The following is an 11,997-nucleotide window of genomic DNA, read 5'->3' as shown; positions in this document are numbered from 1 at the left end:
AAATATCACCATGAGAGTTAAGTGATCTGTAACCTGCTCTTTGTTTCACGGATTTGATCAAGGTAGTGGAACAAACCCCCCTTCCTCCCCCATGACTAGTATTTCTTAGAAAAGAGTTCTTGTTTGCAAAGGATCCTTGAATAAAAGGTTGATTAGCATCCATTATCCTTGCCTTTCACCTAGAGGGCTGTTTCTGGGGTAGGTGAGTTGAAGACAGAACAATGTACATTAAAAGCAAACCCCTCTTGACCTGGGAATATGGTCAGCATGTGGTACCCAGGTACTGCAAGCGATGTGGCTTGAGTGGAGGAGTGGAGGCAAAGGATTGGTTAGCAGAGGACGAGAATTTGATGAAGCTGTTGGAGAGTCAACACTGTAAACAGTGCAGTGTTGCAAAAAGCAGAGAGGCAGCTCGGAGAGGAAGACACCACTCCTGTCTGAGCGCCTGTGAATGCAGGCGCTCGCCTGCACTGAAACCACACACGCTGCTCCCGGCAGCTTTTGTCTCTTTGCTTACGCTGAACAGTGGGGGCAAGTGTTCAGCCGGACAAGCAAGGGGGAAAGCTCGGGCTTGTTTTAGCTGGTGCCTTTGGTTTGAAGAAAGTTGGGCAGGAAGAAGGACTGGGGGCCGGGAGGCTGCCAGCACAAGCAGATGATGCCAAGTCCAGGAACAAGCTCTGAAAGTGCCTGAACCTGAGAGTCTTTGCAGACACCAGTGCTGAGAGCTGTGGGAGGATGCTAAAACGGGGAGTTCTCGGGAGCTGTGCAGCACGGCAAGGCTAGGACAGAAGCTGCAGGGAGCTCTTTGGGATCCTATTCCTGTAAGGAAGAGAAAACAGAGAAACTCCATCAATTTGAAAGCCAAGCAATAGCCCAGGGTCAGGGCAGGACCAAACTTCCAGCAGGTGCATCTCTCCTAATATGCTAGCCAGGTGGCCCACATAGCACCCCTGATGCTGGCTGGTTAAGTGTTCTCTGCTGGCGCCTGGCTGAGGAAGACGCCCCAGGGACCCCCATCCCGGGTCTGTGGCCACAGCAGAGAGAGCAGGACGGAGACAGCAACCCCCTTGGAGAATGTCTGACCAGGAGATCGAGGACTTTGAAGTGGACAATCTGTCTGACACGTCCCGGATGATCCCGGGTCTCCCGCCTTACGACATGGATGACCAGCTGCTTCCCATGGAGCCCCGTAGCGCCTGCTGCTGCTGGGCTTGGACCCTGATGGTCGTCACCATGAACTCTCTGGTCTTTCTCCTGAACTTGCTCCTGATGGTCACCATCTTCACCGTCGTGCTGCTGCCGACCATCGTGGTGGTGTACTTTGGCTTCCAGTGCCACACCCGGGTAAGTGAGCCCTGCTCTGCACAGTCCCGGAGCCTGCACCCAGGGCAGGGGTCTCTTCCAGGGGGCCTGGATCTCATTCCTGAAGAGAGGAGGGCAGGGGAGGACAGCAGCATTACAAACAAAGCTGATGTCTCTCAGCTTTGGCTTGACTTTCAATAGGTGTGTGTGTGCCCTTGAGTGTGTCTGAAGTAGGGCGGGTTTGTGGGCGAGGGGAAATGGGCAGAGAAATAATACACACACACACACACGCACACACACACACACATACAAACTGACCTTACTGACCCGTTCTCCAAGATGGCCCAATCCAAAACCCACGGAAGCGAATGGGACTGCAAAGGACTGGAAATATTTGCTTTTGCTTTGGAGCTGATGATTTGCTGTTGGGAGCAAGACTTGTTGGGAGGAACCCGTGAAGGGAAAAACAACTTGATCCCAACTTTGTCGGCTCGCCAGTCCTCAGCCACAGAGCATCACGGAGTGCTCTGCCTTGGAGGTCATTCAAGGCAAAGAGATGGCACGTGTATCCCTGAAAAAGAAAGAACCCTGAAACTTTTGCAGTGTTTAGCAGAGCCAGTCTGGGCCTGGTGCTGGAGGGGAGATGGGGGAAACAATCTGCGGTGCTGTGGTAGCAGTGGGGGCTGGCTCCCCTTCTTTCTGCAGCAAGGTTAGATCTAGCTTCCCTGGCTTGCGATTTCATTGCCTCAATATGTGAGTGGTGATAAAGCAAGCTTGCCTTTAACCCTCTCCCTTCCTAGGGATTGTACAGCACTCCCTGTACAGATGGACTAGGTAATGGGTAAGTGATACAGGATCTGGATCCAGGCATCCAGCTTGCCTTGCGCTCCATAGAGGACGTGGGGAAATTCTCTCCGCGGGTTGAATGCGGTGTGACTACCATTTGCTGGGCCAATGTGTCCACTCTGAAAGAGGGGCTAGGCTTCCTTTCATTTAAGGATTTCCAAGCACTGTGTAGATGCCTCGTGCAGCTGTTCATGCTGGTGTGAAGCAATCTCAGGTCCAAGCAGCAGCATTGTACCCATGATTGTACTGGGGTTGAAGTTTCAGGCCCTGCGGCCTGCATGGTGGATGCTATTTATCCACCACGGACAGTCTTGGCTTCCTTCGGTGCTGATTTCCTCTTGCTGCTATGCACCTTTCACAGAGGTCATGGCTGCTCTTTTAAATTTTGGCTGCTACAGTCGTGTCCTTATAGGTTTCTTGTCTGTTCATTTATCTGGCAGGCCAGAGTAGCCTCAGTGCAAGGGTTAAAGCAGCAGGTGCAAGAGGAGATGAGGGTTGTTTTCTGGAGGAGGTGCATCCAGAAAAGGATGCACCTTGAGAAGGAGGAAATTAAAGATCCTCTTCTGATGTATTCAGAGGGAAGACATGGGGTAGCCCCAGAGCCTGGGGAGAGCTCCCGGGGGCTGAGCAAACTAACTTTCCCTGGGGCTGAGCAAACCGTCTCGGTGCTGTGGGGTTGGGGGTTGAGATGCTCGCACACGTCAACTGTTCTTGGGTAGCAATAATGAGGCTGGGCTAGGCTTTCTTCACCCCACAGAGACACTGGCAGGCAACTCACTCCCCACATGCCTTCTCCATCCTGCTCAGCCCGAGCTTCCCCTTCTCCTGAGCACCCCAAGCCTTCCACCCTGGGAGCACGCAGGGCACGGCGGGGATCTCCGAGCCTCAGTGGGGAGGTTCTCTGGGCTTCCCATTCAATCCCCCAAGTAAACCTGGGAGACTCTAGCCCCTGTGTACCCAACACCAGGGCTCAGCACATGCAGCTGTGAGCTGGACCCTGCACAGCTCCCATGGGTCTCAGTCTTTGGAGATCTAATGGTGAGGGAGACCCATGTGTGCCTCCATCAGTTTGGTGCTCTCCCCGGGGTATTTTCTACTTGAATCCTTTCCCCACCCCACTTATATCAGTACAGTACATCAGTGGTCACCTAAAATTAGAATATGGTGCTAAATCCCCCGAGGAAACAAAGAGTGAAACATGCTTCCCTGATGCGCTCTTTGTTAAATATGTTTGGACCCTGGATTTCAAACTTGGAGGAGAGGAAGTCTGGCTTCAGATCAGGAGTCTGGCCCTAGCTACTGAATCTACCTTTAAGTTGTGTCTTATCCGGTGGGTAGAGAATCTGGGTCAGCTTTCCACCCGCCTTGTGTTTTATATGGGTCAGCAGTATCTAGGCAGGTATGGATGAAATACATATTTTGTCACTGCTGATTTCTCTAAGGGTCCAAACAGGAAGCTTTTCAATGGGGTTCGACTCACCCTGTGCTCAGGCAAAATTTCTGTTTAAGTCCATAGGGATTTTGCCTGCTTGTGGAGAAAGGAAGATCTCCATGGTTGGGCCCTTTGTTATCCTCATCCATCTTAGACTTGTACTTTTGAGACCCAAAGGATGGGCTTAACCCTGTGAGTACTGGCAGAAAGGATTTGGATTGGTTTTAAGTCTTTCAGCTATGCCGGGGAAACTGAAGCTCTGCCAGGCGTAGTTTCTTATTGCTGTTTTAATTAATGGCAGCTTTGACACAGATCACGTAAATACACTGCCTGGGTTGACGGAAAATTCAGTGCAGCTACACTTACTGCAGTTTGCATTTTAATGTCACAATATTTCTCTGGAGCTCCTGGGCAGCCTCTCCATTATGGAGACAGCTGCAGCAGCTGCCTCACCCTCCTCCATGATTTGATGCTGTCCTGCACCCGCCTTAATGTGTTTTGTTCCTTTCCTTTCCATTAAGTCCCTCTTCTTGAGAGCATCATTTTCTCTCACTTTGCTTAATGATAATTAATAATAATCAAATGCAATAAAAGCCCTATCATCCCCTCCCCATCCGCAGACCTGGATACGCTCAGGACTGGCTTTCCAGAGGCACTGCTGGCCAGGTGTGCCTTGGTCACCTTCTTGGATTGTATTTTCATGAGGGCTAGTTTCACTCACTCTGATTTTATAGCATTTCAAGGAAAACTTATGGGTTCACTTCTCTCAAGACACTTCCTGAGTTTGCCTTGGGGTGATGCGAAGATGTAGGGGCGTGATTGGTCATTGCTGTCCTCCTGTCTCTTAATGTTGCAGCTGATCCTTAATCCTGCATTTCTTACTCAGGCAAAATGTCCACTGACTCCACTCTAAGTTTTCCCCCAGGACTGGGTTTTTAAGCACTGGCAGTTTCAGGGATGGTTATGGTTTATCTCCCTGCCCAGCAGATCAGGACAGTGATAGGAGCTCTTTGGCTCTTAGCCTGGTTTGTGTTCAGTTCATCACACAGAAAATTCTCCCTTTTTTAATAAATTAAACTGCTTATCTGCACTGACCCACTACATCCCTTGGTCTAGTTTCCAACAGAACATGCCTGGATGAGAAGGACTGAGATCTTCAGCTGGTATGAAGCATTTCAGCTCTCTTGACTTCATCTGGGCTCTGCAGATTTTTACTGACCAAGGATCTGGCACATTTCCCTTTAGGATCACAAGGTTTGGTGTTTTCCTGGTCACTGATCCTCTGCCACCAGCAGAAAGTGCCTGGCATGATTCTGGACGTCTGCTAGCTGTAGATAAGAGCTGGAGGGAGCCTGAGCTGGTCAGATCCAGGCAGTCACAACATGCAATGAAGTCACCTGGAACAAATTAAACTTGTGCCTTCCAGAGCAGAATGAAAATCTGGCAGTGAGTTGAGGGCCTGGTGCTCCAGGACTAATGAGCTCGTGCCTGATTCTCCTCCCATGTCCTCTAGCGCAGTGCCTTTGGAAACAACAGAGATGCTCTTGACTTACACCGATGCTCTCTCTTTCATATGGCGTCACAGATCAACTTCCAAATCTAGAAGCTACTGTCCGGTGTTATCGCTCGATGAGCGGCTTCCATCTGCCCGGTCTGGGCATTTGTAGAGATTGCAGCTTTCAATTAAGCGCTGTGCTGTTTGCATTCACAAGAGGGGCTGTCCGAAATGTTCATCTTGTAAGTGTCGTTTTGATGCATCCATATCCAGATCTTAAGTCTGTTCAGCTTGACCCATACTTTTCTGTCAAGGCCATGCCCAATGGGGCACTTGTTTGGTGTTGGTATAAAATGCTGTAGGAATAGATCTGACCTTTCCTGGTGGCTGGCCCACTCTGTTACTGCCCATAGGTTCGGTTCAGCCTCCCCAGTCTCTTCCAAGAGCTTGTGGCCTTCATGTACAAATGGTTTACAACTTTTAAACCTCTTAGTCTTCAGATAACAGTTGATCGAGCAGGTGATGTTCGTCGTCTCTTGCTTCTATTGCCAGTAATGATTCATAGATGCTAGGGTCGGAAGGGACCTCAATAGATCATCGAGTCCGACCCCCTGCATAGGCAGGAAAGAGTGCTGGGTTCAGATGACCCCAGCTAGATACCTATCTAACCTCCTCTTGAAGACCCCCAGGGTAGGGGAGAGCACCACCTCCTTTGGGAGCCCGTTCCAGACCTTGGGGGTCTGTCTGCTTACATCACTTGGTCTAATGCCTGAGCGTACAAGGAGTGCATCTGTGTATGTAAGTTGTGCAGCCTGTTATGAGTCTCAGTGAACTGTTAAGTAGTGTCGAGCTTTTTAGTATGGCAACTTCTGGACCGTACAGGAACACAGTATTCTGCTGGGGCATATACCCTTGCGAGTGCAGCGGTTCTGAGCACTTTGAAGTTGGCACCCCATGTCATACTGGCTAAGCCTCTTAAGGCAGCTACCAGTACTGAGACTTTACTGCTGAATGTGATGTTAATAAGTGAGGGAACGGTTTAATATGACTTCAAGGTAGCTTGGGGCATGCTCACGGGAAAGGATGTGGTTGCCTGCTCTGATATTCAGTGTGCTCTTGGCTCGATGATTGTCCAGGTAGAAGAGTGACGATACTGATTTACTGATGCTCAATTTTAAGCGCTGCTTGTGGAGATAAGTCAGCAGTGAGTTCCATGTCAGTTCTCCGTATCTTTTCCAGTTCTCTCGTGTCATTTCCATTTTTTCAATTTCGATACAGCAGTGCTAATAAGAGAAAACTCACCTGCCTGCATCTCGTGTGCTTCTGCAATGAATATTCTCCCTGTTCCCCCTGCTCTAAGACACGCAATGTAGAGGGGTGCTAGGAGATGTGTTCCCCCAACCCGAGGCACTAGCTTTGTTCTTTCCGATTTCCTCTCCCCCCTGCAGAGCTCCCCTAAAGTAAGCTCAACCCTGTGTCCCAAAAAACAAAGGCCATAGCCCCCTGACTGGCTGTGTGTGACAGACAGACCCTGCTATTAATGAGAGCACTGGCACAACAGGCCTCATTTTGGTAAATGCACAGCCACAGGTCGGTTGAGAATCTATTACTGAAAGGATAAACTCTTCCTGGCATTAAAAATCAGCATTATTGTTGGGCAGGGATCGCCCCCCACCACTGAGCTCAAGCATCTATCTTGAACTGAGTGACCCTGCCCAGCTCCCAGGGTGTAAAAGGGGTCAGCCTGTGTCCATACTTGGTGCAAAGTTATGTTTAACCAATCAACGGCTTCTTTCTGAGACTAGACAAAATCTTAGGGACAGGTTGTAGTATATTATGGTATGAAATGCCTCCCTGTGATGGGAGCCCAGTGAGCTGAGAGTTGAGACTCCTGGGTTCTTTGCTCAGCTCTGATAAGGTATGGCATTGACCAAGTCACTTATTTTCTCTCTGCTTTATTTTTCCTACTGCCTCGCCTAGCAGGCCTGCTGTGAGGTCAGCTAAGGATCATATCATGCGTTTAGCTATCCTGGATGATGAGGGGGTGTGTGGAAGTGCTGAGGACCTCACTGGCATGGGTCTGACTGTGATGACGGCTCTGGGATGAGGCTCAAGTGATGCTGTCACATCCCTGCTCTGCCACAGAGTTCCTGTGTGACCCTGGTCAAGTTACTTAATCTGCCCATGCCACAGCTGGCTACCTGTGCAGCAAAGATCTCCTGTTTACTCTCTTTCTCCCATCTTGGCCTACTTGGGGAGCTTTTTGGGAGGGGGTGAGGGGCAAGGACTGTCTGTTTCTATGTGTGTACAACACCAAGCCCACAGGGAGGGCCCTGATTTCTGCTGGAGGCCCCACGTGCTCTTGGATCAGTAACACAGTAAATAACCCTGACCACATGCTGCCCTTAGTGGCTAGAGAAGATCCCCTCTGGACCTGGGTGTTGAGACAGCTGAAGTCCAGCCTTTGAGCATCCAGCTCAGGTTTTACCCGGGCCCCGGCGTACACATTGGCAGCACTCTGGGAGTGCAGCACAGGGATCGATGGCATGGATCCACGCATACTTACAGCTGTGAATTCTTCTCGCTGAGTCTTAACTCGTACATTTGGGGCTCTCTGAACCCAGAGCCACACCAGCATGCTGAGATGCATTGCTGATGGCAAGCAGTTATTTCTCGCTCCAGGAACAAGCTGGTCCTTTCCAATAAAACCAATATGATGTATTATGCAGTGAACATGTTGTTGGCGTGGACTGAACACAGCTGGCCCCCTGCCTGGCACCTCCCTGGAGCCAGGGATGATTTGGAGATGATATTGTCCTTTCCGTAGCTGATGCGCTACGCTGGGCAGGTTCGTTCTGCTGAGTTTATAGCCCTGAATGTTTTTGACGTCACCCCCAGCTTCCATTATTATGGGAAGCTTCCACTGATTCCACCAGCTGACAGACAAGGAGGCTTTTGTCATGGGAATGGCTGTTTGGGAGGAGGCGGATAAATGGTGCTGCTAATGTGCACCCAACTAATGATCCACTCTGGGTACCAGCCACCTGCTAGTGCCATTGTGCTGCCCCGCTTTCATCCTCTCCGTGGGCTCCTCTGCTCTCCTGAAAGATCACTCCATCCCGCAGGCAGAAGTCATGCCCATGGACTCCAGTGAGACTCTTGTCTCCTGAGCAGGCTGACAATCATGCCTCAGGTCTCTTGCTGCTTGCAGGGACCCATCTCAGTTTTGCTTGCTCTTGTGCAAAAACTGCCTCACTCCCTTACCAGGGGCCGGGCTGCATCCTCTCACCCCACCTCGGTAGGACCTGATGCTGTGATTCTCCCCATGAACCACAGCAGGAGCTTCTGAATGAAGCCTTGCCGTCTATCAGGGGTGCCCCAGTCCAGCTTTAGCGTGGCTGCTTAGTCCCCGCCAGCTTTTCAGCTTCTGGAAACACAGCAGCCACCAGAGACATTAATTATGAATTGATTTCTCACAACTCCCTGCCTGGGATTGCTGTGGTTGTTTTCCTTCTGCTGTTCAGACTAGGTAAATTGCTAAATTGGGCATCCAAGGGTATCACTGGCTAATAACAAGAAGAACAAATCATGCCGGCTTTGTCAGCCAGGCTCTGCAGAGCAGTCATTGGGACCGTATGCTTTATGTTTTCCTTGGTGCAATGCATGTTTGTCTTGTAAACACAGGGCTGAGTTACTCCAAGCACTGAGTTCCCTGCAGAGCTGTGGAAGTTATTCTTCTCCACTTCTCAAAAATGTCCGTGGGGGACTTGTGAAAAGTGATAGAGTCTCAGGCTGCAGACAGACATTGCATTTATCCTGGGATAAGCCATGTTATCCTGGGATGAAGTGCAACCATACAGACGTCCATGTCTGTTGGCCCAGGATAAATCATAACAGTTTCCCAGATAGGAGGTAGTACCAGTTTATCCTGGGATATTGCAACGTATGTCTGTATAGTTATCCTGGGATTGCATCGCTGAATCAATGGCAGAAAAGCAGCACTGCATTCAGTCACTCACTAAACCCCAGTTAGAAGGGTGATGTGTGTATTTGCCAATCCCAGGATATATTTGTGTCGGGACAAACGCAGGCACAACTTATCCAGGGGCAAATGCAACATCGGTTCCTAGCCTTAGTCGCACAGCCAGAGATGGGTTGATGGGTTCCCCTTGGATTAAAAACTCCCTCCCTCCCTGAACATTCATCTTTTTCTAGCATCAAATCTGCACCTTTTTATCTTCCCCTTGTTCACTTCTGCCTGACCTGGTGCCTGTGGAGCCCAGCTGAGTCGGGAAGTCACTGAATACCCTGGGAATTCCAGCGAGGGCTTGAAGTGCAATTCTCAGGCACCTTGGCCAGCCTTTTTTCTTCAGCTCTGCAAGAGCTTGAAGAGCTCCTGGTCACTGAAGTAGGATGCTTCAGATCCCACCCTGCCCTGGGACCTCAGGATGTGGTTCAGAAAGAGCTTCCTCTTCAAAGGAATGGCCCATCACATGCCCCGGGTGGTGGGCAGCAGGAGCCCTGCACTCAGCAGCACTGATGGAGCAAATTCCCCTTCCAGACCCTGGTTCTCTGTGGGGACAGGTGGCATGGGGACAAGACTGGCCCTGTCAGGAGCATGGTTATCTCCTCAGATGAGTTCCTCGGTGCTTCATTTGGGATCCCAGGGCAGTGCTCCTGTGCTCAGGACCCTGCCTGCAAGGCCCATTGCATACCTCTCACTCCATGGCAGGTCCCACTGCTGACCTGCATGCTGACTGATGGCTCTCACTAGACTTGCCCTGCCTCCTACCTGATGCCGTGCTGCCCAGTCACCCCGTGGGCCTTGCCTTGCTGCTCTCCAGCATCAAACCCCTTTTATAGTTTGTCCACGGAAATCATGTGGAAAAGGCTCTTTTCTCGTTCAGCTACTGCATGCGTGAAGGCTTCATCTCCCAGCCATCTATGAGCACAGGCTGAAAGCATCTGGCTCTTCCTCGATTTATAAATGGATGGGCTTTTAGCACCTATTTGTTTGGCCGGGAGAATACTTTGGGCTATATCTGGCAGAGCTGTAGCTGGGGATTACTGGTGAGGAAAGCTTTCCTGACAGCCGGCTCCAGCCTACACCTCCCTCCTTTTCTTTACAGTTGTTCTTATCCTCTTGAGGAGTTGTGGGGTAGCAATCTGCATTTCAACAAAGCGCTTCTGATCCTGCTTGGGTCACTTCATCAGGCCTCAAGACATGGTTCAAGTGCTGGCCACTCTGGACGCCATCCACATGAGAAGTCCCAGCTGGGCCCTTCTTGAACCCTGCCCCAGAAGGGAGAGGCAGAGGAACGGCCATTGACAAGACCCAATAGATTGAATTGTGCCCATCTTCCTTTTTCTTTGAATGACTCCAATCCCAAGGAGGCAATTTAGACTTTTTTTTTTTTTTTAGTCCCACTGATGCTTGAAGATGAAGTGTCAGCCCAGCTCCTGAAGGCAAAGAGCTCCCTGTGTCACAGTGCTCAAATGACTATCCATCCATCCACCGCCTGCAGCCCTGGTACTGATTTCCCCTGAGCTCAGTAAGAGTCTGACATTGTTGTTATCACCAGGCAAGAGTATCAGGCTGAAATTCTTAATCCAGGTCACTAATATCGGCTGCTCAGCCAGAGGTGCCTTGGGATGGATTTTCACCCAGCTAGCTCAGCTTGGAGCCACTGGCTTGGAAGACCTGTCCCACTCCTGGGTTATTCTTTTTGGAGAAAGGTTGAAGCACCCAACCAAGAACATGTCACCCAGATTACAAACATTGGCCCCCCACGAACCTGAATAATACTGCGCCTTTTCACAGCACAATGCATCTCCTGCTGTTTTGTGCTAAGGTCCATTACGGCCTTGGGTTTTGAGCTCAAGGTGGCTGAGGGAAATGAGCCATTTGATCAGAATGGCCCCCAGCACAGTGAGAAATCAGGGCTTCATTTTTCTTCTAGGACCACAGTGGTTATGGGTGAGGTGGGGATAGATCTGCGGTGTCGGCTGCGTGGAATGATACTTGCAGGTTCTGGGCGCCTTTCCCACAGCGGTCTCAAAGAGTTTGACAAACCCTGGGCTTGAGTCTCATCCAGCACATGTTTTATACTGGTGTCACTTCACTTCCTTCCGGAGAGTTACTCACTGGCATGAGATCAGTGCTGGGTCAATGCAGTTGGCATCCTCTGTGCACAGGTCTCATCATCTCTGTTGCTTGCAGAAGGGTGGAGTGGAGAATAGGGGGTGATGTGAAATGCTCAAGGCCACATGGTGAGTCAATGGTAGAAGCAAGAGTAGAGCCCAGGAGGCCTGCCTTTTCTCTCTGGAAGGGTAGATAAATGAATAATATGTGATTTCTTATGCTGAAGTAGAGAATCGCTGAAATGTGGGGCCAGAGGGGACCTCAGGAAGCCTTCTAGTCCAACCACCTGCTCAAAGCAGGAGCAGTTCTTCCAACCTTTCCTCCCATGTCACATTTTCTAGACCTCTGTGCATTTTCGTTGCTTTCTTCTGGAATCTCATGTTTTCCCACGTCTTCCTTGAGCGGTGGTGCCCAACCTACAGTTGAGCCCTCATGAATGCTGAATACAGTGGATAAATCACCTTTCATAACTGATATACACAGTTCCTGTTAATACAGCTCAGGATACCAACAGGGTGTTTCTTTTTTGCAACAATAGTACACTTCTCACTCATCTTCAGCTTCTGGTCTGATGTAATCCCAGGTCTTTTTTTTTGTAGCACTGCGGTTTTGCAGTGGTACCGTTTTTCATGCCATTCGTGGCTCTTTTTAATTGATCCAGTTGTATTCCAAGCATTAATACTGTGGCCTTGTTCTCTAATGCCTGGCACCTTATGCACACATCAGCACCTGTGTAAAGTGATGTATCATGGCTGCAAAGTGCTTCCAAGTCAGAATAAG

General features: G+C 50.1%; 1 protein-coding gene across 1 annotated transcript in view; it reads left to right on the top strand.

Moving 5' to 3' along the window:
• Positions 1–295: 295 nt before the first annotated feature.
• Positions 296–11,997, top strand: part of TMEM88B (transmembrane protein 88B) — a 33,020-nt gene continuing 21,318 nt past the window's right edge. Inside the window, exon 1 of the mRNA XM_014610104.3 lies at positions 296–1,344. Coding sequence (XP_014465590.1) covers positions 1,075–1,344 — 270 coding nt within the window. The 5' untranslated portion in view covers positions 296–1,074. The remainder of the gene's footprint in view (positions 1,345–11,997) is intronic.

Source organism: Alligator mississippiensis, chromosome 13, assembly GCF_030867095.1.
Source record: "Alligator mississippiensis isolate rAllMis1 chromosome 13, rAllMis1, whole genome shotgun sequence".
In the NCBI taxonomy this organism is placed as follows: domain Eukaryota; kingdom Metazoa; phylum Chordata; order Crocodylia; family Alligatoridae; genus Alligator; species Alligator mississippiensis.
Note: the sequence above shows the minus strand (reverse complement) of the source record. Positions and strands in the feature narration are given on the sequence as shown.